Here is a 26,557-nt window from a genome sequence, read left to right on the forward strand (position 1 = left end):
TTAGCGGAATTCCGCTCTTTACATTTGTGCGATCCATTAATAAATTTGTGTTCCGCTTTTTAAAAATAGATATACATGACTATTTTTATCCGGTGAATCTATTTTAGATCCTTTCATACTATCTTTCATCATTGGACGTAACACGCAATTTCATTGGTTCTTGGAAGCTAGTAGTTTATGTTTAACCTATCGTTGGTAGTTTCACTGAGAATGTTGGTCACGGTAAAAATCCGTAATGGATGCCAAACTTCTACGACCTGTGTCGGAGAATATTTCGCAAATTTGACCTATCTCTTACAATTCAAAAGTGATGAACAGCAAGGTTTAAGTTTCACCTGAAGTTTTGAAATATAAGTCAAACTTCAAGGTCAAGATTTCAAAGTCAATGGTGTAAAATGAAAGGTTCTGTCAGAAGGAATCTAAAGGCCGTACTTTATACTGTCTAAGTTTGGGTTTCTTTAAAACAAATCAAACGGTAAGGTTTAGGTCACAAGGTTGAAATCTCTGGTAATATCAGGAAGGTCTTTTTACATAGAAAGTCGATATATGAAATATGAGAGCCATATGACTCACAATTCAAAAGTTAGTAGCAATGTTAAAGTAGGGGGCAGACATACAGGACAGGACAATATGCCTCCCCCTCTCCGGCTATAGTCGCAGGGGTATAAAACACTTAAATCCACACACCTGCTACACTTGAAAATTATGACTAATCATGACCCTGATGTTTTTGAGATTAAAAAGAATTTCAATAACATTTCCCTATACATCCCCTTAAACACTTGTGTCCATTATTGTGGTTCACCCCCCCCCCCCCTTTCCCTCCCCGAGGACCACATTTGTGATATGATTAATTATGACCTTTTCGTTCTTTTGAAGAAGAAATTTCCTTTATATCTCCATGTGAAACTTTGACCCCCTGATGAGGTCCTACCCAAACCCAGGGAGGCCATGGTTTTAACAAAGTTGTATCTATACTATATCAGAAAACTTTTACCTCAATCTCATTTTTTCTGGCCCAGTGGTTCTTGAGAGGATTTTTAAATGATCCACCAATTTTTGCCTTTTCTTGATTATTTTCCCTTTGACCCTTCATTTGAACAAACGGTACTGCCGCTGTGGTCTAGAGATTAAATCGCACGCCCAGCATGCTGAAGGCCGGTGTTCGAATCCTGGCCACAACAGATCTAAGTCGTTAGAACAGGTAGTGACAGTTCCATCGTCAAACGCTCGACATCAGGTGTGAATGTCACGGGTCCTCGGAGATGACCTTAAAAATGGATGTACCATGTCACAGTACATTGTAGGTGTGGCATACTAAAGAACCCTCACTGCTCAATGGCCTTAAGTGCCGAATATAGGTCTAAATTTAAATTTTAAACAAGATTCAATCAATCATTTGAACAAACATGATTCCCTTTACCTAAGGATGAATGGTAGTAGTTTTGATTGGAATTGGCCAAGTGGTTGTGGAGAAGAAGATGATAATGTAAAAAGTCAATAACAACAGATACATTTCAATTGGAAAAGCTCACTTTGTATTGTGTATATTGGCCTGGATAGTGTTCAGAGCACCTGACTATTACATATGTAATACTGGGGTCTCGGGTTTGATTCACGGTCCAGTCAAACCATTGATATCAGTCTGGATAGCTCAGTGGTTAGAGCACCCGACTAATACAGGGGTCTCGGGTTTGATTCCTGGTCCTATCATATCGTGGGAACGAAGGGCCTTGGATTCGATCCCCATTGTGACACCAGTTCAGCCATATTTTCTTTTCCTTCCCATTACATTGACATCTATGTAAACATGTAAATATATCACAAACTATCCCTGACAATTCAGTTTGATATGATTACACTTTGTTTATTTTGTAGGACAGTGGAGATTTAGATAAGTGGTGTGATGTTATTGATGGTAAACAGAAGACTGTGACCTTGAATCTGAAGATCTGTGATGAAGACTGGACGTTTGGGGTCACTCTCTGTTACAGTACATCAAATCTAAGTAAGTACTCAGTAATAATGTAAGACTGAACTCTGTATCATGTTTATCTAATATATACATTGTAAAATCAAACACATATTGAATTAATTCACAAACAAAATAATGTTAAACTCACAAACACAAGTACATGTTACACATCACAAACAGAGGACTGTAATGTACACAGGACTGTAATTAACACAGGGCTGTAATTAACACGGGGATGTAATTAACACGGGGCTGTAATTAACAAGCAGATGTAATTAACAAGTAGAAGGAATTAACACAGTGCTGTACGTTACTCTGTGATTAGACATGTAATTAACACTGTGTTGGTAGATGTAATTAACACTGTGTTGGTAGATGTAATTAACACTGTAGAGCTGTGTAATTAACACTGTGTTTATAGATATTGGATTTTCTTCACTTTAGCAGTGTGCCACTCAGCCACAAAGAGGTTGTCTCTGATGTCCACACATAAACCCCATGGACGGCGTAAATCACAGTGAATGTAACGGAGGAACTGTCCGTCCTGATCTAGGATGTGGATACGGTGATTGTCTGCTGTCAGGATGTGACTCTGGCTGTCTGTAGTGATGCCGACTGGATTAAATGATTGCTTGGTATTAGAGGGATGACCAGTGTATCTAAATCGGAGTTTTCCTGACTGATTGACCACCACTACTGCACTAGCTGACAGGTCAGCCACACAGATATCCAGGTTCTTGTTCTCACTGAGGTATTTAGTGTTATTATCAGATGAGTAGAGAGGACGACCCTGATCATCAAACTGAATGCTTTGTTTCTCTGTGGAGCCGGAGTAACGCACGACTTTGGATTGTTTGACATCATCACTGTACATGGTAACCAGGAGGTCGTTACCCGCGGTACAGCAGACATAGAGAGGTCTCCACCCCTGTAGTGTGATCATGGTCTGTATCTGTTTATTCTTAATTAAGTTTATAGTTTTATCATGATAGTCAGTATAAACAAGATCTCCGTCCCGTGTCACTGCTATGTCTGTTGGTCGTCTCCCTGACTTGGTTTGTATTGATGTCAGTAGTTCACTCTGGAGGTTGAGCAGCTTCATGGTTTCGTTATACCCGCTTGTCCAGACTTGATCTTCACTCAGACAGCTAACACTGTATAGTGGTCTATGCCCAGTGTCTATGGTGGCGGTGACGCGCGGCTCATCAAGCAGTGGTTTGACTGGAGGAGACGATACAGCTTCTGCTGACTTCATTGTGTCGCCATGTTCTGTGTTAATGGATAATGGCGGCAGATAACCAAACATTTCATTGAGCTGACCTTTGTTTATTTTCTGAGGAGAGAAACTCGGTAATGTGACTCGGACTTTAGGCGGTAATGTTCTAAATTGGGAATTCCTAGATTTGTAAGTAGAGGTTAAGGAGACGTCATTTGATTTTAGGATGGATTTCAAGTCGGACATGATCTGTTTGAGTTCCGCCATTTTCTGTGTGATTTCTTCTGTATTTTTATTTAGCGCGTCCAGATGTTTAGTTTTCATCTCCGCAATGGCGGATTTCTGTCGGTTGACAATGGCGGTGATTTCTCGGTGTAAGATTTCTCCTTGTTCATCGGCATCTGTCGTCAGTCTCCCGTATTTCGTTTCTAACTCGGCTTTCTCGGTTTCGACATTAGACGCCATTTCTTTATATCGCGGGTAAATTCTTGTCTCGAGTTCTTCTAGATCTTTTTGTAAACTTTCTGTTTTAGCGCTGAATTTTTCCAGAATATCTGACACATCGTGACCTTTGTGTTTTCCAAATAAGGCGCAGGTAGAACAGACAGGAACGCCACATTTTTCACAGTAAATTTCACAGTGTTTATCGGCGTGGTCTGGACATTTGTGGTAGTTAGTAGACTTTCTGTGTAAAAACGGCACGACTTTGTGTCTTTTAGACGAGTCTGAGAGATGCTTTACTGCACAGTTAACACAGAGATTTATATTACAAAGTTCACAATGACTCTGTAGGGGGACAGTTTCACAGAGGTCACACAGTAGGACTTCCTGAGCACTGCGCCGGGGATGCATTTCTGATGGCGGGATCACACGAGAACTTTACTGTTGATTAAATAAAACCGGAATTTCATTTCAAGATGTTGACAGATTAAAACAATTAACGAAATAGAATTATAGTATGATATAAAACACAGCAGTCATTACTATAATAATAATTTAGTCTCACCTTAAAATCCAACATGGCCTCCCTGTTCTTTCGACCTTCCGTCAAGTCCTGAGAATTAAATACTTGTGCGGCGTGTCAGCCTGTATACACGATCTACGTGTTATCGCTTGAGTAAATATATAGTTTTAAAGTTTGCTTTGACCTAGTTTATGTTGGGTAGTTTTGCTAACATTTACGATTAGCAATATCCATTGGAGGGGGGGGGGGGGATTTCATGCAGTAGACCTCCGTTTTGGTACTAAATACATATTTGTGTTTTGATATACTTCTTTCTGTTGTAGAATGAGTTGAGTGGACTAATGAACCTCCAGATGTCTATGTACACATGTATGAATAAACTGTTGTACTCGCGCATGCGAGCTTATCCTATATTATGTGTTCGAGTTTTATTTCCTTAATGTTTTAGGATTTGTTCAATTAGTGCAGGGGCGGATCCAGAAAGTTTTGAAAGTGTGGGGTCTAGGCGCCCCAGCATATAATTTCCCCTTATGTACAAAGTCAGTTTACCGGTAGTTTCCCCCTGGGCGGGAAAACCGCCCTGGTATAGAATTTTCCCCCTCCGGATTTCGTTTGTTATAGTTTAATGAAATAGATATGCGCTCATCAATATTACGATATTCATAAAACAAAGGAATATTTTTTGAGATGTTGAATTTGGGTTTACTCGCTGAAAACTTTGAAATGCATATTGTAAATACAAGGTCATGGTCAATATCATTAGGATTTTTCTTAAAAGGTCGACTAATAGATATACAATTAAAATATCTGAAAAGTAAAATATATGAACTGCACAAATAAAAGTAATTTGTTCTCGTTTATTTAAATTTAAAATTTAAAAAACATTAACATGCCAAGAAATTCTTAGCAAAATCTCCTGTATAGAAAAACCGTTATAAATCAGTGACCACAATTAAGAGATAAACGACGGCTATTATTAATCAGCATGTAATATGGTCCTATTGAAACCAAGGAATTCAAGACCGGGGAGGATTTCTTGGCATGCTTCTCCCCAACTTCACTATTTCAAATGTTAGATACTAGTAAATAAATTCTAGTAATAGAACTGCAAACGGTTACATAACTAAAATGTAAGAAGGGGGGATGCGTACTGTCATTTAAGAGGAAATTCTATACTGGGACGGTTTTTCCTAGGGGGAAAATTTGGCCCGGGTTAATTCTTCCTCGGGGGAAATTCTATACCAGGCCCATCTTTCCGGGGGAATATCTATCCCGGGCCCGTGTTTACGGAAGGAAAGTCTATGCGGGGGGGGGGGGGATTCTATGTTACAACACCGGCACTATAGTGAATTACAACAGGGATTATGAAAAAGAACTTCCTTCCAGTGATTTATTATACGTTCTGGGGGTATATAGGAATCACTCCGTCCGTCTGTCTGTCTGTCTGTGCAGATTCGTGACCGGGCCATAACTTCTTTGTTCTTTGACTTAGGCATACCATATTTAGCACACGGGTAGATCACCATGAGACGATGTGTCATGTACCTTCATGACCTCCATATAACCTTGACCACAAGGTAAAAATTAAAGGTTTTTACAATGGATTCGTGTCTGGGCCATGACTTCTTTGTTCTTTGACATAGGCATATCATATTTGACACATGAGTGTTTCACCATGAGACGATGTGTCGAGTATTTTATGACCTCTATATGACCTTGAACTTTGATCTGAAGGGCAAAATTGTTTATAGGGTTTTAACATAGTCATACCATAAGAACATGGGTGTAAAACCATGAGACTATGTGTCATGTACATTCATGACCTCTTTATGACCTTGACCTTTGATCTCAAGGTCATAATTATAGGTTTATGCCATGGATTTGTGTTCGGACTATATCATCCATTTTCTTCTACAAAGGTATACCATATTTTTACACTCAGGAAAGAGGTAATTTATACCTATTAACAACACCCTTTGGGATATTGGGGTAAGCGGGGGGGGGGGGGGTATTCTTAGTGAGCATTGCTCACAGTACATCTTGTTTCATAATGATCTGTTTGCTGTTATATGGCGGATCCAGAGGGGGTCCGGACCCCCACCTTTTTTTTTTTTTTTTTTGCCGCGGAACAAAAATTTAAGGTATTCAATTTTAACGAAACTTTGAGTCTAAATGATATGAAAGGTGGATACTTGCATCATTCAAATTTATCGACACCAGTATATCATTTAAGGTAGCTCACTACACTAAAATTTTATTTAATGGCTCGTTAATACACTTATGAAGTATGGTTTCACCATTGAAAGAATGAAACAAGCTTTCAATTATTTTATATGATTTTTCTGTAATTTTCCCCGGAATGGTAATAAAGGTGTTTTGTTTGCAAATAAGAGATTCTTGAGTCCACATTTCGCTGTGATTTGGTGTTTGATATGAATATCTGATAAAACATGCCTAAAAGATTCAGATATAAACATTCTATTTTTTTTAGAAAAATATCTATGAAAATTTAAAACGCTATTTGCTAAAATAAAATTTAATCTACGAATAAAAAATCTTCAAGAAACATGTCAGAAAAGATATATATCCAAGAAATATATTGTAAAAAATAATTGAAACGAAATTATTAAATGTTAGATATAATCACTATATTCAAACTGGGGAAAAAAGTACCGATCCCGATCAAATTTGTTAGAAATCGTTAATTCAATTATATTGTTGCTGATTGTATGCACTGTTCATCAAGAAATTAGTTTCCTTTATAAAGGACAAGGTACGGTTTTAGCCAAAATCTGCCCTGAGAAGAAAATTCACCAAAATACTAAATCTGGTATTTGAGAATGTGCCATTTATGAAAATGACCACTGTTATGCTTTATCTACCATATCAGCTGTAATATATTCAACGGAAAACTCTATATTAAACTGACGACGTCACCATCAACTTCTCTACCGTACCGGTCAATTTGACCGGTGGCGCGTAAAAACAGGGCAACGCAAAAGGAGTGCCTCTAAATCTTTGAAACTACGATCATAAGATATATGATCCATATATCATATTTTTGGAAATTTACTCTATTTTTGACTATGTAAAAATCAATAAAGTAAGTAATGCCATTAAATAAAAAAAAAAAGCATTTAAAGTGAAGGATGGCTTCGTCTAAATATGACGCAACGCTTTTTCGCAAGGTCATTTCCCCCCTCGATATGATTTTTTTTATTTTCCTTATGAATTCAATATTTTTTATATTTTTGAAAAGCATATATTCCCAGCTTTCAGAAGATATAAAAATTATTTTTAATGCCTGGCAAAGTTATAAGAAAATAGCAATTTTTTGCAAATGTACGTTTTCTTACGATTTTATTTCTCAATGTTTAAACATATAGGCGTTTTACCTATATTTATATATGGAAATAGGGAAAGTAAATACAGCCTGTAAAAGTAGAGGGAATTTCCTTTTTGATGGGCCCTTATTCGTGTTATAATTCTCGGTAGTTTTTATATTACGATAAAATGAAATTGTGACATGCTGCGCGGTTTTCTTTAAAATTAGCGACAAAACGTCGTCGCTAAAAGCGATCGACGCGCGTCGCACAAAAAAGTGGTGAAAACTATAAAAATTTGTATTGTCCTCTTAAATTAGTAAATTCAGTACCTTTTGATACAATAAAACAATATACACATATGTATGAAATAATCAACCAGGTATTTTCTGCTTTTTAAAAAAAAGCATAAAACGAATATTGGTATATAATAGTTACACAACCTACATGTAACTTCATAAAACATCTATTGAGAATGTTACATCGGCAGAGTAAATTAAAAAAAAAAAAAAAAAAATACTTTAATTTCAGATATAAACTTTATATTTGTTCGGAATAATAATAATTTGACAATGCATCAAATTCACTCATGGATGCCATCGTATTACATCCGAGATCCTATGTTGAGTGCGCGAGACATTCGAGGAGTTCCGATTGAGGAATGTGCTACACGGGCAGATGAAAACAACCTATGGTCTCGCGCGAAGTGAGCGGAATGAAAGAGACGTATCCGGTAAATATCATTTATCCGGAATGCTAGTGCGCAATGGCGGCAATAAACAAACGAAGCTAAGCGAAGACGTTGAACGAAAAACTTCTTTCTTTATTTATTTCTTACCGTTATAATAGATCAGTGAAAATGATGGACAACGATCAATCGCATAAATCCCATGAAGAATACAAAACTGAAAGTAGGGCAAACAGATCTCTGGACATACCAGAGCTGAGGTGAGATAAGGTAAGTATAGGGCTAATCTAAGCTGATGTTATGAATGAAATGCAAGACTTAACCCAGCCTACTGGTTTCACAATACCATTACATCGAAATGATCATTGTATTTTCGTACAATCCCGTTTCAATATTGACATAAATGCTTTAGATATAAGACATTGATTTGGGGGAGTGGACATCGGGGGGGATGGGTGTAGGCTAAAGTGTTAAGATGAAAATGGGAGGCTCAAGGGATGTTATCAAATTTATCAGATATAGCATGTATACCAGAACTAGTAAACACAGTGAAAGGTGAAGATAACAAACAGTGATTAATCTCAGTTGGGCAAACACAGACCCCTGGGCACACCAGAGGTGGGATCGGGTGCCTAGGAGGAGTAAACATTCTCTGTCGACCGATCACACCTATGTTGTTGGACTGAGAATGTTGTTACTCACTCTTAGTGGATTAACTAACATATAATACTAATAATATACTATCCGTTAGCACTGTCTCTTGCTGTTCTGACATTGCAGTTTAGTGTAATTTACAGATACAGTTCAACATATAAACTTTATATTTATTCTCTATACATGATGTATCTGTTCATTCTACATGAGGCTGAAGTGGATATATTTTTAGCACCAACTCTTGCTGCCTCTTGTTGATGTATCAAGCATCTTATATATTGCATTAGGGATAACACACATGTATCAACTGGGTACTAATGCTTACATATAAAAATGGAAATATACTAATGAGTGTATTACTCCAAGAATTACTCTTCACTTTAGTCTAGTCAATCTAGCAAATCACCTCAAAGTAATTGCAACAGAAACAAACTCGACGGAATTTGTTAAACAAAAGCGTGATTAACAACATACAAAAAATCGGACAAAATCGGACAATGGGAAATATTTAAAATTTAGACTTAAGATTGATCGATCCTCATATGATGTCATAGGTTTTTGCAAAAATCTTAATAAATTTAACTTTGCACATGATAGAAATATATCTTTCTAAGGAATGCTATTCAATGGATATAATAAAATATCTGGTAAACTAATAATACTGAAAAAGTTTATATTTTCCATAGATAATCAATTATTTATGATTTTAAAAATGTTGTTAAGGGCAATAACTCCTGTGCTGGGATTTCCTATACAAGATGTCTATTATACATTGGTTTCCCTAATATCCACAATTAATCTATACATATTTATGAATTAGCAGTTATTTTAAAACTGTTGATATTTAAATTTTGTCATTTCAACAAGTTTTTATCTATTTTTATTATTCTGTTTAACGAAAATGTGTGATTTTCTGATGTTGATGTATACTTCTGTTTTTGTATGTCTGACATCTTTAAAAAGGTGATGACATATACATTTTCTTTGGTTATTAATTGAATTAAACTATATTGAGTAGAAATTAATAAAGTTTTTCCACTTTTAACCATTAATATTGATAAGTCACACGAGGATGGAGCTACCTTAAATGTTTTAGTAAACCATCGATATTTTGTGGTGTTTACGGCACGCCGTACACGTAAAGGGGAGTAACTTAACTGTGACAGTCATCGGAATAAAGTTATACACGACAATCTAAAGTGCATGTAATAAAAAACGCGATTAAACAGCTTAACAGTTGTATTAAAAAGGTGATTTTAAAACCTTCTATATACATACAATATTGCTCAGCATCTTATATTCTTTGCCGACTTCCATTCCCGGGGAACTTTCGCGAATAAAGCTTCAAAATATTTTGTTTGACCCTCTACTGAATTAATTTTAATTATAAAACACAATATTTACTTTAGAAGTTATGAATAATAAATTATAAATGAAATCTTAAAGAATTAGTGTCAATTTACAAGGGGGAATTACGGTTGTTAAAAAAGAAAGTATGGAAAGCCATTCGGATTAAAAGTTTCAGTTATTTTGTATCTTCATCATTTGAGCAAGCGTTTTGTATTAAAAACTTTTATAAAACTAAGTAAGTAAAGTATTTTTGCTTTTCTTTTTCAAATTCAGGTTTGGGGAGTCATTCATGGGTAATAATGATGATAATAAAACATTGATAATATAAATAATAAAAATCAATGTAAGTAAACACTTGCGCATAGTATCATGATTTGATGTAAAATCGAGTAGTTACTCTTTCTAATTAGTCTTGGGCTCACGACCTGCGGAACCATATATCCTAGCAGCATGCGAACAGCGCGCTAGACCGCCCGACCATCTATTCAAGACAAAACTTGTTTTCGATGACGATGGAATTTTTGCCACGCTGGCACACGATCATTGAGAATGGAAATGGGATTATTTATCGTAAATTCAAGAGGATCATACAACATTAATGCACATTGTGTTTGAAATGTCTATATATAAAGCACATAAATAGCAACGAACACTGAAATAAACATAACTGCCCTAAGGGACGAAATCAATGTCGGATGAAAATTTAAATTCAATTAGTTAGGGGGGGGGGATAAAAACTCCCGCAAGTTTCTGTCATCCGACATCGATTACACTTTAGCGGAAAAAGGAAAAGACAAGCGACTGTTGAATACCACATAATATTTAAAACATATTAATGAACATTTAATAGATTTAATGTACACTTTCATTTGTGAATAAACAGTAGAAAAGGTATACAGAGGTATACAGAGTGTTATTTATAATCGTACGTTTCTTTTCTATTTATTCGATTAGTTTCAACATTTGTCATATTAAGTTTTAAAGCGGGGGGGGGGGGGGGGGGTTCTTGGTGAAAACTGTGTGAACTTAGTTTTTGTAAATGCAAGGCAAATTGTGACACTAGCTGTTGTACTTGTAAAAACATGGACTGAACTGTACTGCAATTACTCAAATGATCACTTATATAATTATCAGGCACGTAGCAATAATGGCTCTACACCTTTTATCATTACTTGCAAAGTTGATAAATTTTTACGTACAGAGGTCGATTTTTAGACAGATTGGTTGCCCTCCCTCCTCTTTTTCTTTTAAAAAAAAAAATAGCATTGTCGTGAACTGTACACAGTGGACGTGTAAAATTGAACTGAGAGAACAAACTTACCCCCATCCCACCACCACCACCACCACACACACCATCAAGGATTTTTATAACTTTGGATTAAAATTTACTTGTCAATTTTCAGGCAATATTGTGAAATTATCTTCACACACCCCTTTTTTGTACGATGCTGCGTGCCTGATTCATTTGCTTTTAATTCTATGTGTCCATTGTTTTTTAAAACAGATTCTCGGTATTAATTGCACAATAATTTGGATAGAACTAAACATCAAATACGGCTATAACCCCCCCCCCCTCCCCCCTCTTTCCCAAACACTAGAACTTGACGAAGTGCACGTATTAAAGATTTCTTTATAAAATCGAAGAAACTGAACCTTGTTTCGTCATAGATGTAGTACAAACTGTTAAAACTCAGCTTAATAAAGAATTTGGTAACGTAAGCTTTACTATACACTGTTTGTTTTAAAATACTACATGTATTTATATGAAACATAGGACCGGAATGGTAAGCGCGCCTCCAACTTCCGATGTAAGGGGAGTAACTGCAAAAATGTCGGTCATCTTTTACAGACCATTTTTGAAGGGGCACTTGTTTTGTGTTAACAGTTTGTTTTAATGTATAAATCTTCATGTGGTAACTCATATATGCCTAATGGACAGGAAAAAGTATTTTCTTCCAAAATCCAGTTTTTAACGATTTTTGTTGGAAAATGAAGATTTCAGCCCAAAATTCGGCAAGGGAAAATAAATATTGGTGCAGAAAAGTTTAGTTGTGCATTTGGAAGTTTTATTCTTAAATTTATAAGATCAATGTCATCTCTTCTATAAAACAGTCATTTCCTATCATTTCCAGTTTTTCACTATTTTTGTTTCAGAAAAAGGTAGGTTTTCCTACCTGAAATGGTATTTTTCATATATATTGCCAATAATCTATATATCTTACTTGTTGAGCAGTTTTTAAAATAAATCCTAACTTCATTTTTTTTATTGGTAGACTCAAATGTATGACAAAATGTGGGTTTTCTTCTTAAAATTTCAATCTTTAACAATTATATTAAAAAAAGCAAGATTTTACCCAAAAATTACAGTCAAGGAAAGAATATATTCTGCTGTAAAAAAATAATAATCGAACATTTCCAGGTTGAAATTTGAGATATGAAACTTATTTTTACTGTATGTTACATAAAATGGACATTTTCTTCAATTTCCAGTTTTTAGCGATTTTCATGAAAAAACACATCCTTTTACCCCAAAATTCCAATTTTCCCATGGAAATACAAAAGCCGATTTTTAATATGTTGTTTGCATGTGTTTTCTTGCATGAATAATCAAAATTTCATTTCTGTTGCAATTAGTTTGAGGTTTTGCTCATTTTTGAGCTAGATTGACTAGACTATGGGTATTGTCTGTGAACTGTAGATCTACCCAGATTTAATAGATTCAATAAGAATTGAAGGTCAAAATCATGGTGGTAACACAAAGCCACTAAATACAAGATGTTCGAGGCTTGTTAAATGGAAAAAAATTATGAAAATGATAGTCTCCAACAATATCTACATTTAACTCATATGTGAAATCTGACAACATTTTCAATATTCAGACAGATGGAAACCAATGTAATTCAGACGAAAAGGGAATGCAACTCAAAATACCAAGGAAAAACAAGAAAGGCCATTGTGAATCAGCAGCTGATGTCCTATACAACCATCCTTCCATGACACATGCAATGGGAAGGTAACAGCTAAGTATATAAATTGATATTAAAATCCCACACTCGTTCCATATAATGTCCCTTGAACATTACAAGTATTTACTTATTCCAAATACATGTACATAGTTTAAAATAAAATCAGAAATTCTAACATTTTTTTTCTTTTAAAGTTTAATTTCAGGAAACAAAGCCTACCTGAAACTTCAAAATGACGTTTCCAGAAAGCTAAAAATCAACAAAAAATGGCTAGTATTGTAACTAACACCTTACAACCCAGATTTCATTCCACTGAAAAGAAAAGGGGCAGAGTAAGAAGTTTTTATTAATGAAAGATAAATATATGCTGAAACATCTTAAAAGATATATTGTTAGCTCACCTGAGCTGAAAGCTCAAGTAAGCTATTTTAATCACCTTTTATCTGCCGTATGTCTGTAAACGTTACACATTTTCATCTTCTCCAGAACCACTGGGCCAAATTCAACCAAACTTGGCGTACATCATCCATGGGTTAAGTTTGTTGAAATGAAAGGCCATGTCCCCTTCAAAGGGGAGGTAATCACAAAAATGTAAAAATAGGAGGGGAGTCATTTAAAAATCTCCACAAGAACCACTGGGCCAGGAAATTTCAAATTTACATGACAGCTCTCTGACATAGTGCAGATTCAATTTTTTTAAATCATGGATCCGAGGGTAGGGTGGGCCTCAATAGGGGATAAAGGTTTTACATACAAGTATATAGAAAAAATCATTTAAAAAAATATTTCTTGAACTATTTAAGCTAAGGCTTTTATATTTTGTATATGTACATTCTTTAAGAAAAGTTCTTTCATGTGATGTAACGGTGTTCAGTCTTGAGACTTTGACCTGGAAGTTTGACCTACTTTTGATAAAAATCTGACCTATTCAATGCAAGGTGAAGATAACGAACAGTGATCAATCTCATAACTCCTACAAGCAATACAAAATAGATAGTTGGGCAAACACGGACCTCAAAATATCTCAACTATTTAAGGTAGTGATTGCAAGGCATCACGTGGTTTATTCATGTAGTATCTAAAAAGAGGCTATTTTCGCTTGCGATCCCGGAATACGGCAAGCGCTTAAACATCAGTAATAATGACAGACGATGGACACAAAAACTTGCAGCTAAAACCAAGCACAGGGTAAAGTGAAAATATGTTTAGAACTATAGGAATGAAATACAATACAAATGAAAAATTCTTTATGTAACTAATTATCTTTTAAATAATAGTCTTTAGGCCCTAAGTCTCCAAAATGCATATACCACCCCCCCCCCCCCCCCCCGTTAATTTTCAGTCTTACAGCATGTAAATTTAATTCACAAACCACTAGGCCTATATTAAAATAATGATATGCTATGAATTTCATAACATGTGTATGGTGTTAGTACACATAAATCTGGAATACTAATATGTAACGTGGATGTTAAGAGAAATCAAAAAGTGTGTATTCTAAAAAGCAGCACTGGCTGTTATCTTTTTCTCAATTTATATCACTTACTCTTTTTGTTTCAATCTTAAAAACCATCTGAAATACATGTACCATTTATTATGGAAAGTCGACAAGTGGGGATACCATGGCAACCGTAGCGTCACAATTCGTGAAAACCATATATTATATTATAATTTCACAATGAGTTACAGTTATTGTCAACTACAAAATATGTAAAAATAAAAAAAAATTCATAGATTCATTAATTTTCAATGACCCATGCAATCACTACCTTAAGATAGAGCTTTCATATTTTGTATAAAGATTTCTTATGGCAAGATCTTTTGTATCATACCATGATCAATTACCTTGTGACCTTGGTCTTATCCAGAACAGCAAGATCATGTCAATCATATTGGTATTGAGGCATTTCTGTGTTATGTGAATTCATTTTCAGTAATGTTGTGATCCTTTTGGGCTCATATAGGCTGGGGCCACAATATGGGATCAACATTTTTCATGGGAATAAAGATTGAAATCTTTTTAAAATCACAACAACTTTACAATGGCAGGGCCGAGGTTACCCCGGTGAGCGATAATGCTCTTTTGTACTGTTTACGATGCATGTGTTTAAAATTTATCATGGGGTATATTTGCATTTATTTTTTCAGAAATTTTGCATGTCCATGTCTTGGAAGGTGACAAGGTGGGAAGTCAATAGATGCTTACCAGATCAGATGCTTGCAGAGGATACTGGGGATAAAGGCAGAAAATGATGAAAAAAAGTGGCAGACAGGGCGGACATGAATGCAATAAACAATGAGCTGAGGAGACGGTGATGGAACTATATAGGACACGTGCTATGGAGGGGAGGTGACAATGACAGTGAGATGGCGTTAGGTTGGACACCAGGAGTCGTATCCATAAACATTCTTAAGTCCTTAAGCATATACTTCAGTATGAATTTCTTGCTTAGCAGGTTGAGATTTTACTTAGCATATTGCTTAGCAGAATGCATAAAACTTCTTAACTCTTAAGTATATGCTTAGTATATGCTTAAAGTTAAGCATGGTCTTTACTTGTCTTAAGTTCTTAAGCATATTGCTTAGCAAGAACAAAATGACTGACAGAAAACAGAGAACATTCAAACCACGAATTAATCCCTTAGAATCAATGATAGCAGCAGAACCGCAGCACAGATTTAGATTTGATCAGGAAGGAATTGAATTTATAACATATTTAATTCAAAATGACATTATGCCTTTGACCAACAGAAATCACAGTGTACCTGCAATTGTGCAAGTCATGGTTGCCTTGAGATACTATGCTACAGGTAAGATGCAGCTATGTAGTGGTGACAACTTTGGTCTTCACCAGTCAACGGTTTCAAGAATAATTCAAAGAGTTACTACCGCTCTTGTTCAACCAAATATTGTCAAGCGATTCGTTTCCTTTCCAATGGACCCAGGAACTATTCGAAAGCACCAGGTTGACTTTTTTGCCATTGCTGGTTTCCCTGGCGTGGTTGGGGCGATTGATGGAACTCATGTGCGAATTATAGCTCCCAGTGAACACGAAGTGGAGTATGTCAACCGGAAAAACTTTCACAGTATAAATGTACAGATTGTATGTGATGCTAGTTATAAGATTTTAGACATCGTGGCAAGCTGGCCGGGAGCGACTCACGATGCCAGAATACTGAGGGAGAGTGGTCTATTTCAGCTCTTTCAACGACGTTTATTGCCCGTGAAATGCCATCTTCTCGGTGATAGCGGTTATCCTGGGAAAGACTGGCTGCTGACACCTTTTTTAAATCCACAAGCTGGTCCACAGTCACGGTACAACAGGTAAGGAAATTAGGGCCTAATATAAATCGGAGCACTTTGAAAAATAAACACTTATCGCTTATATTACGAGAAATATTCTCATATTCTCTAACAGCACACCCATCATGATGAGGACACTGCTGTTCATCCAAATTGTTGGGGTTGCTGCTTTCGGTAAACGGTACCGAGGCATTTCGACCCAGTTTAAATTCGCTCGCCCCATTCTGCATAACAAACATAGATATCATTCATGTTAACTATTACGAAAGATACAAGTCGAATTTTTGTTGTTGACATGCGTGTATCTTTAAAACTTTAGAAAAAACATGGCTTAGGGACTAACATAGAGTACAAAAATAATAGATTAAAAAAAAGAAAGAAAGAAAATATACAACTCAAAAGTATATTAAAAACACTAACGCATTCTGGATTCTAATATCCATCTTCATGTGGATATACTTTGGAACTGCATATTTTCATTCACACACATCTCTCTTTCTTCTCTATCTATATATGAATGTAACACACACCTCTGACACCCCCCCCCCCCCCAATTATTTTTCTCAAAGTATATCTTCATTTTTAAAAGGTCGCATAAGTGCACTCGCACCCTTGTTGAGAGAACAATTGGTCACTTAAAAAGACGGTTCCATGTTCTTCATGGAGAAATACGTCAGCATCCTCAACGTGCCAGCAATGTCATCATAGCATGCGGAGTTTTACATAACATCGCAAAAATGTTCAATCTGCCCCTCCCTGACGATGATGACAACGCAGAGGCTTACAATGACAATGGAAATGCCAATGACCACATGGCTGCAGATATCCAGGGTACAGATGGTCGAGCTTACAGAAATCACATTGTTTCTGCTCATTTTATGTAAACAGGTATGTGGTCACTGCGTAACAGTAAATGAAAAGATACAAATAATTAAAAAAGTACTGGCAGCATTATCTAATTCAAGATTATAGAACTATTTGATAATTACTAAATGTGAGTAAATTCGTGTCAAAGCGCTTATAATTCACTACTTGTATCTACTCCTTCAATTCTTTCAATCTGAAGTCGTATAAACTTGTTTCGGAGGGTGAGATTCTCAATTTCTAGTTCTAGCTTCTGCTTTTGCAGATGCGGGTCAATTACGGTGTGGGTGCAAACATTGGTAGGACATGCGTTTGGCTGTGGGACAGTAACAAAGTTTATTTGTTGCTGCCCATCTCCAGATTCACTGGTGCTGATGACATGGAGATCTTGAGTCACAAGGCCATCTGATTCACTGAAATAAAAGGAATCGAATTCTTATACATGGATAAAAAAAATTTTTTTTTCAATTTTCAATCCAAGAATTAAGAAATGGTGTATAAAATTCCTGAACATACATCGTACTCGCTGTGGTTTCCGTGCTGATCTTTGGTCTGTCGAGCATTAGATATGTTGTGTCAACTGTACCAGGGATCCCACTGATACTTATATTGTTGGTACCAATAACACTCCCAACTGCTTCTGCTAATGGCGTTAAAGGTTTTCCCGCTGGTCCACCGCCTACAAAATTAAACAAAATACGCTGGTGCCAAAACAAGTAATGATAAATAATGTAGTATAATTCTAATGTTATTTATTACAATTGTTTTGATTGGACAAAAACAAATCTAATCGTGAATTTACACATCAATAAATCCCAAAACGCTATGCATACGTACATGCACTCGCCTGAAAACAAATAACACAGTGCGGGAAAACTATTCAAATTTTTGAAATTGATAATACAGGGAATCAAACATTATTTTTTTTGGAAGAATTTATTATGTGTAAATTCTGAACATTTTACACACAAACTTAACATAAAAGTGCCTTGCACTTTTACTCCGTTTGTGAGTAAAATGTCCAGAGTTTACACATCGATAAATTCTTTAAAAAGAATGTTCAATCCTATAATATATCTATCAATCGATATTGCACATAGAGATGGTAGCAGCTTGGACCGGTTGCCTAATGGGGGAGGGGGGGGGGGGGGGAATAATTGATGCGTTCGAATGTTGGGATAGAAGAATACTTGCTAGTATAAAAAAAATGCTAAACTAGTCAATTATGTGTAATTTCGAAATTAATGCAAGTATTTATTCTTTAGAAATAAAATAAAATAATTTATACTCAAATGCATCAAGGAATCAAAGACTGTCTGAAGTTTGTAATCAGTGGTGGATCCAGAGGGGATCCGGGAGTTAGACCCCCCCCCCTTTCGTCACATGATTTTGCTAAAGAAAAGTATAAACTACGCATCTTTAAGATGTACCCCCAATTTTGAAAACCAGAATTAATTGTACCCCCCCCCCTTCAAAATTCCTCGATCCGCCCTGGTAATAATTAGATGATGAAAAATTGTTTGAAAAATTCCTTTTTAAGTGCCTGTATTGCATAGATAGGGCCAGCTTTGGGTGGGTAGTTATTGAGAAAAAAAATCACACATCATAATAATTATGTATTTTCTGTATAATCTAGAAAACACACAGCTTGTTGAACATAATTCAAATCAAACCACAAACCATGGGACATCCTATATTTATTTCTACATTACAAAGTCTTACTTATTCTATCAAATTTAAGATGAAATCACCAAGGTTGTTTTTTTAATTAGTCATTAGGTAAATTAAATCAAGGTAGATCTATTCTCATTCTGAACTTTTGTCATAATTTAGAGATTTCATAGTTAAAAAAGCAGGTGTCCGCGTAGGGCGGAGTTAGCGCTCTCGCTTCTACAGTAACAGTTGTGACCCGAGTTCGATCCCCTAGTGCCAATATCCGTGCATCAAAGGGTCCCGTTGCAAATCAATTTCGAGCTTCCGTGGGTTATCCCTGTACTTTATGCATGCACATTATATTTATTTAGAAGGGTCATATCGATCAAAGGTTTTACATTATTCATATTTTTCTGTCATTAAGTTAAATTAAAAATTTCTCAAAATAGCAATGGCTTATACGTCACCTATGTAAGCTAACTTTCCACACTTACTTTTTCATGATTTATAAGGATCTATAATTCATGACCGGAAGAGGGGGGGGGGGCAAAAAAGGGACATAACCTTTGAATAATATTACGTCATTTCAGTCAATGACGATGCATATTTCGACATTTTGTTTACTGTTTATAACTTTGTGCAGACTGCGATATTCGAATTTGTTGAGGATTTGATTGCTGAATACAGAAACAACATATGATATTGGGCCTGTTTGGATACACACTAGATGGTACGGTAAGATAACATACAATTAGGCTACCATCGAGTGCCTAGGTCTCTATTTATTTATAAATGCGATAGTAAAGAAATATAGTTCATCATCAGCACATTACGGGGAATGGATTTAGTGCCTGTCTTGTTCGTGTATGTTTTTCAAGCAAATTTGAAATGCATACTATAGGCCTATATATACTATATAGATTTAATATATATTCGTTTACCCGTTTGTTTCACACTACGTCGTGCGTCTGCCAGCTCTGCTTTCCCCTTCATCTGTATATTGTGCCATTTCTTCTCAACCTCCTCCACCGTTCGCTTGGTGGAGGAAGAGGCATTGATGGCATCTGTGATTTTCCTCCAAATCTCCCGTTTCTTTAATGTCGTAACCCCCGTTCCGAATTTAGCTCGAAGGATACTTTTATGTTCGTCTACACACTTGCTTAAAAACAAGCATTCATCTGCTGTCCAATTCGGTTTTCTTTTCTTAGTTGTCTGTAATGACTGACTCTCAACACCTTCTCTTTCTGCCATATTTTCAAGGATCAATGCAGATGCAGACGATAAAATCGGATATAACGTCATATAAAACGACATTTGATTTTTGGTCTATTTATTTTATTAACCTTGCATAACACAAAAAATTATAGTATTCCATCATTTATTAGCGATACAAGAGAGACTTATCAAGAAAATGTTCAACTCCATGCAATCTGTGTTTACGGTAAAGTGAAAGCGGAAATGACGTTTGACATAGCAACGATAAACTTAAGCACATTGCGATGTACTTAGCTAAAAACAACTAAGCATGTTGCTTAGAGGTTTTATGCAACGGAACTTAAGAATCTTACTTAGCTAAGTATATACTTAAGAAATTTAAGTATAAACTTAAGAAAATTCTTAGAATTTTTATGCATACGACTCCTGAAGGGAAGAGGGCATTTAAGAGACCGAAAACAACCTGGAGAGGAACAGTAGAAGCAGAAAGAAAGATTGCAGAATGAAGAAACTGGAATGAGATCAAGATGGTAGCAATAGAACAGAGTGGATTGGAAAGAGTCTCAGCCCCATGTGTTTTGGCATGGAGAGAACTAAGTAATGTCTAGATTGTTGGAGATAGGATGACCAGGAATATGAATGGATGTGCTGGAAACTGTACTAAGACCCTGATGTATTTGGATAGATTTACATACCATCCTGTTTTTACTATGCAAAACTTGAAAAAAAATCCTCAACTCATACTGTAGCTGACATTGTACTTATTAATATCTCAAATGAACATATTTTTAGACATACGATATCTATACTACGGAGTCCATGTACATTTACACAATGGATAATAGGTTATGATATATGTGTGGAATCTTTTCCTATGGTATGCACATGTTAGCACATTAGTTTAAATGATAATGTATATCTTATGACTATGGAAGAAAATGTGTTGAAAACAGAATATGTGTCTAGAGGAGTTGTTGCCCTTGAATGTAATTCATTATTTACATGGGGTTGAAAAATAATCCAGCACACAATAGTACTAAATGCATTATGTTAAAATACATTTATGAATGGTATAAGTGATACTGTAAATTACAGATTAATACACTTTGTGAAATCATATTATTGTTATGTTTAATAAATTACAAGGCTGCACATTTGTACATTTTACAATATAATATTCTTCACTGTGGTATCAAATTCCCTTAACCTAATTTAAGAGTTACATAGTCATTAACAGCAAGTTAATTATGATATGCTATGTAGTTTGTCAAAGGGCATTAGCTGTGAAAGTGATGACATCCTTTTTATTAAAAATTTCTCAATCGTGGTGCATTGAGTCGTTGTCATAATAGATACAACACCTCTGTATATATATTTTATTTCTATTTCATACAGGAATATGAGGAAGACCAAATTTGTGTATTTTTTAATTCACCGAAATTAAATCGCCAAATAACTATAGAAAATAATGGTTAATAGATAATGTTTTATTTTTCTCATTTTGTTTTTCTCATTAAAGTACATTTATTCACGTCTTGTCCTGAGGAGTATCGACTTATTTCACATCACACAGATTGGTCTAGTGTCTAAAAATAGAAACTTAAGTTTATATACCGTGTCCAAAATATAAAAACTTAAGTTTATACAGGGTGTCTCAAATATAGAATTTTGTCTTATTTGACATCACTCAGAGGTAGGTAGGTATAATGTAAAAGTAAAGTAAAGTGAGTTTTATTTAAAGTCGGCACTATATACATTGATTTGTCAAATCAATCACAAGCTCTGTAGAGCTTTTTAACCGACTATCACAAACATTCATGTCAAGGTCAAAGACACATAGCATGCATGTACACATATACACAGATTAACCATATGGAGAAATTCTAACCACTTTATTCATGAGCTTGATATCAGGTGATCTTAAGGTTATGAATATTCATTAAGTGCGTAACTTTATCAGAAATTATTTTACCGCGTACATTTAATTGTAATCATGGTGTAAAAATTAATTTTTAAAAATTGAAAAGTTTTGACAACACAATATTTGAAACACGAGCTGAATTTAAAAACAAAATATACTCCCCGGCACGTACATATTTGTCCACATAATATTACACAAATAGGATCCTGTTCGGTAAGTCAATGTATATAACATAGCCCCCCTCCCCCTAGACAACAACATACAGATCATCGGGCGATCCCACCTTTACCAAGCAATATTCTATCTCAAGTATTAATATTCATTTTAACTGCAGTTACGAATACATATTCACTAATAAATGTTTCCTTTATTTTGAAAATGGATCAAGTTCAGTGAAGCATCATATTTACATAAATGTTGGTTTCCGAAATCATTTAAACATTTTGTAGGTATCCCTTAGAGGGCTTCGTGACGTCAGTACAAGTGTCAAGGACAGAAAAAATCATGACATTTCTATTCATCAAACGAATACATGGGAATGACTGCATTTTCTAAACTTGATTTTCCCCATAGATGTCTCTTTGCCGAAATGCTAAAAATGCCGAAAACGGTGGTTTTGATTCAAAAACGAACTTTTTTTCAAAAATAATTCAATAAATCTGTGAACAGATTCCGGAAAAACATATGTCAATTTGTCGTTTCCGATGCTGGAATTAGTGATCGTTATTTTGTATCCGTTGCTTTTTGAACTTTTTGTGATTTTCAAAGATTCTTGAAATGCTTATAATGGATTAAATGGGGCTCTTCGATTCAAAACTTTAACTATAAATGGAACTCCGAATTTTGTATCAGTTACATGCAAGGTGAAGATAACGAACAGTGATCAATCTCATAACTCCTACAAGCAATACAAATTAGATAGTTAGGCAAACACGGACCCCTGGACACACCAGAGGTGGGATCAGGTGTTGAAAGTTGTTTCATTGAAGAGATACGAACATGAAGAATGGGGTATGGTGCTGGAAACGTGTGTTTATGCAGAGGTTAGTTTACAATTGTGATTTTACATATTTTTCTCTATTAATTGCTTTACGTAATTTGACAGATAGTTCGAATTCCAAGATGGCGGCATGCAAATTAGCCAAATGGTAAGAATTTCTCCATATGCTGTAACGACTGTTGGATGTATATTATAAAATCTATGATAAGACACCAAGAAGGTATCTACCCGGTACCTATGAGGCTCGTTACAATAATAGGGTTCGAAGGTACCTATCTATATCAATGAAGAAAATGTATAATAGTTAATACAATAATTTATTGATAGTATCAAAAACACAAGTATAGTCACAGTTCAATTGCTCGGCTAAAATGTCTTAGTAATAAAACACTGATGGAAATCCGGTATTGATCGGTGCCCGGTGCTACTAGGTGTCCGGTGTAATTAATTGTCCGGTGTTGGGTGCTACAGGTGTAGTCGTTCTCGAACACTACGACTAGTCTAATATTCTACTAGATTACAATGGCATCAGAATTACAACCTGAACTAATTTAATTATACGTAAAATCCAACCCCAACATCTATAGCATATCATGCATATAGAACATTGTTAAACTAAGTACGATATCTAAGTAACTCGGTGCAAGGTGCTTCTGCACCGACTCTAAAACTACTCCGTGCGTCTAAACTACTAAAGTCCACCACCCTAAATCTATAACACCGTCATAGACTATATATTCGATGAACAGGGATATATCATATGCATGCCATGCAAATTTACCGCTACCAAGTATACATTCATACAGAAGATATAATTAATCAATTCTAAATTCAACGCACCTGAAATGTGCGGTGACGGTGCAACTTTGCACCGAACTATAAACTTATCTAAGTTTTCTAATTTATATTAGATCCAACTAGATCCGTTGAAATAACAATAACTTTAATAACTATAAACTATAAAATATAACTAGTAACTAACTGGGAGAGACCTTGCGTGTCTCCCAGGGACAGAACCCCGAGTGCACCGACTATCAAGTTTCACGACAAGAATTAATATGAATTTCTAAGTACTCAATAAATTTACTATACTTTAATTCTCTAAAATTCCCTTTCTTGTACTATCTAGATAATCTAAATAAGCTACGTATTTTAATACTTAAAGTATTTGCTAAAATAAAGGAAATACCTCAACTTCGGTGCAGCAGTCGGTGCCAAACTTCGTAATGTAATATATTTTTGCGGAATTCTGTCGCCGCGGACTATGATTCGCGGCTTTTATATCTTGACGCAATGGTGCAGCTGATTACGTCATGTAATGTACCTAAAACTCCTAAAACATGCTTTTCTCAATAAAGTGAGATTTTCTGACTTACTAATATAATTCGTATATAACTTGGTAATTTATCTATGATTTTTAATGTAATCTAAGCATTTTATCTATAAAGTTTCGTTTCTAAAACTTGAAGTGTCGACGTGTCCTTCCTAAATCCGGAAAATATCGTCCCTATCATACGGATTCTGTAATTATCGTGCGAAAAGCATTTCCTGTCTCTACGTCTAATGACATCCAGGTAATAAACAAATGAGAATTTCTAACACTTTTAAGTGATATCAGTCTTAAACTCTATCGGAATCATCCTAATGCAAGGTGAAGATAACGAACAGTGATCAATCTTATAATTCCTACAAGCAATACAAAATAGATAGTTGGGCAAACACGGACCCCTGGACACACCAGAGGTGGGATCAGGTGCCTAGGAGGAGTAAGCATCCCCTGTTGACCGGTCACACCCGCCGTGAGCCCCATATCCTGATCAGGTAAACGGAGTTATCCGCAGTCAAAATCAGTGTGCCAAGAACGGCTTAACAATCGGTATGAAACACGTCAGACAGCATAAAAGTATATCTCACGGGCGCAACAATGCAAAAGAATACAAAATAAAAACAAAACATTTCATGCAAGAATATATAGATGGAAGAAAGCATAGGATTCAGAGGAAGAAATAAAATACTACAAGCAAGAGTAGATGTATATAATAATCATCATCAAAATTCAAGCCAATACCGTATTAGCAATGTTTGTTGCTAATGTTGCGAAAAGTGTAAGCTGTTTCAAATAGAAAGGTGGATAAATAGTATAAGAATTTTGAAAATAATTTAAATATAATTAAAATCAATAATGGTAGTAAATTAATCGTATAAATATTTACGGTGTCTAAGATATAGTATATAGAAATTTTACTCATTTCACAACACTCAGAGGTAGGTACAGAAATTTGACTTATTTTACATCACTGAGGGGCAGGATTTAAATATTTGACTTAATTCACATTACTCAGTAGATATAGAACGTTTTCTTATTTCAAATCACTTGGACGTAGGTTTTAAATATTTGACTTATTTCACATCACTTAGAGGTTGGTAAGTTCATGTACGGTGTTTACAATATAGGAGATTAAAAATTTAACTTATTTCACGTCACTCAGAAGTAGGTATGCAAGGTGAAGATAACGAACAGTGATCAATCTCATAACTCCTACAAGCAATACAAATTAGATAGTTGGGCAAACACGGACCCCTGGACACACCAGAGGTGGGATCAGGTGCCTAGGAGGAGTAAGCATCCCCTGTTGACCGGTCACACCCGCCGTGAGCCCCATATCCTGATCAGGTAAACGGAGTTATCCGCAGTCAAAATCAGTGTGCCAAGAACGGCTTAACAATCAGAAGTAGGTATGGGATTTTTTTCTTATTTCACATCACTCAGAGGTAGATGGGTTAAAGTCCAATGTCAAAGACACAGAATATAGAAATTGGAATTATTTCACACCACTCAGAAGTAGGTAAATTCATGTACGGTGTCTAAGACATAAAGATATAGAAATTCGACTTATTTCACATCACTCAGAGGTAGGTTTTAAAAATTTGACTTATTTCACATCACTCAGAGGTAGATATAGAAACTTTTCTTATTTAGCATCACTCAGAGGTAGGTTTTAAATATTTGACTTATTTCACATCAATCGGAGGTAGGTGGGTTCATGTACGATGTTTAAAATATAGGAGATAAAAATGTGACTTATTTCACATCACTCAGAGGTAGGTAGATAAAAGTCCCATGTCTAAGACACACAATATAGAAATTCGACTTATTTCACATCACTCAGAGGTAGGTTTTAAATATTCGACTTATTTCACGTCACTCTGAGGTAGGTTTTAAATAGTTGACTTATTTCACATCACTTTGATGTAGGTTCGAAATATTTCACTTATTTCACATCACTCAGAGCTAGGTAGATTACAGTCCGATGTCAACGATACACAATATAGAAATTCGACTTATTTCGTATCACTCAGAAGTAGGAAAGTTCATGTATTTGTCCAAGGCATAGGATATAAAAATCTGACTTATTTCACTTCACTCTGAGGTAGGTTTTAAAAATTGGACTGATTTCACATCAC

At 35.4% G+C, this 26,557-nt stretch overlaps 2 protein-coding genes and 3 long non-coding RNA genes across 5 annotated transcripts; 3 read left to right on the forward strand and 2 right to left on the reverse strand.

Moving 5' to 3' along the window:
• Positions 1 to 2,038: 2,038 nt before the first annotated feature.
• Positions 2,039 to 4,315, reverse strand: LOC130047689 (E3 ubiquitin-protein ligase Midline-1-like). The gene is made up of 2 exons (XM_056143075.1): positions 4,198 to 4,315; positions 2,039 to 4,073 (listed from the first exon to the last, which is right to left on the reverse strand). Exon 2 carries the CDS (start codon positions 4,041 to 4,043, stop codon positions 2,391 to 2,393), a length of 1,653 nt encoding a protein of 550 aa, XP_055999050.1. The 5' UTR covers positions 4,044 to 4,073; positions 4,198 to 4,315; the 3' UTR covers positions 2,039 to 2,390.
• On the forward strand, positions 3,297 to 4,564 carry LOC125657008 (uncharacterized). Its single transcript, XR_007363146.2, has 2 exons — positions 3,297 to 3,380; positions 4,479 to 4,564. It is a non-coding gene; the product is annotated as an uncharacterized LOC125657008 (long non-coding RNA).
• Positions 4,565 to 8,369: 3,805 nt separating this feature from the next.
• Positions 8,370 to 13,459, forward strand: LOC130047709 (uncharacterized). The gene is made up of 3 exons (XR_008796535.1): positions 8,370 to 8,436; positions 13,050 to 13,183; positions 13,331 to 13,459. It is a non-coding gene; the product is annotated as an uncharacterized LOC130047709 (long non-coding RNA).
• Positions 13,460 to 16,286: 2,827 nt separating this feature from the next.
• LOC125656996 (uncharacterized) lies at positions 16,287 to 17,649 on the forward strand. The gene is made up of 3 exons (XR_008796532.1): positions 16,287 to 16,460; positions 17,029 to 17,327; positions 17,569 to 17,649. It is a non-coding gene; the product is annotated as an uncharacterized LOC125656996 (long non-coding RNA).
• LOC130047692 (myb-related transcription factor, partner of profilin-like) lies at positions 17,407 to 20,548 on the reverse strand. Its single transcript, XM_056143080.1, has 3 exons — positions 19,898 to 20,548; positions 17,820 to 17,982; positions 17,407 to 17,716 (listed from the first exon to the last, which is right to left on the reverse strand). The coding sequence occupies exons 1-3, from the start codon at positions 20,268 to 20,270 to the stop codon at positions 17,458 to 17,460; spliced, it is 795 nt and encodes a 264-aa protein (XP_055999055.1). The 5' UTR covers positions 20,271 to 20,548; the 3' UTR covers positions 17,407 to 17,457.
• Between the last annotated feature and the right edge of the window lie 6,009 nt (positions 20,549 to 26,557).

Source organism: Ostrea edulis, chromosome 7 (genome assembly GCF_947568905.1).
Source record: "Ostrea edulis chromosome 7, xbOstEdul1.1, whole genome shotgun sequence".
In the NCBI taxonomy this organism is placed as follows: Eukaryota; Metazoa; Mollusca; class Bivalvia; order Ostreida; family Ostreidae; genus Ostrea; species Ostrea edulis.

Coding starts and splice junctions, on each gene's coding strand:
- LOC130047689 (XM_056143075.1), bottom strand. CDS start 4,043: ATGCATCCCCGGCGCAGTGCTCAGGAAGTCCTACTGTGTGACCTCTGT.
- LOC130047692 (XM_056143080.1), bottom strand. CDS start 20,270: ATGTCGTTTTATATGACGTTATATCCGATTTTATCGTCTGCATCTGCA. Junction 17,983..19,897: donor ACGTAGTGTGAAACAAACGG/GTAAACGAATAT, acceptor TTAATTTTGTAG/GCGGTGGACCAGCGGGAAAA. Junction 17,717..17,819: donor GAAACCACAGCGAGTACGAT/GTATGTTCAGGA, acceptor CTTTTATTTCAG/TGAATCAGATGGCCTTGTGA.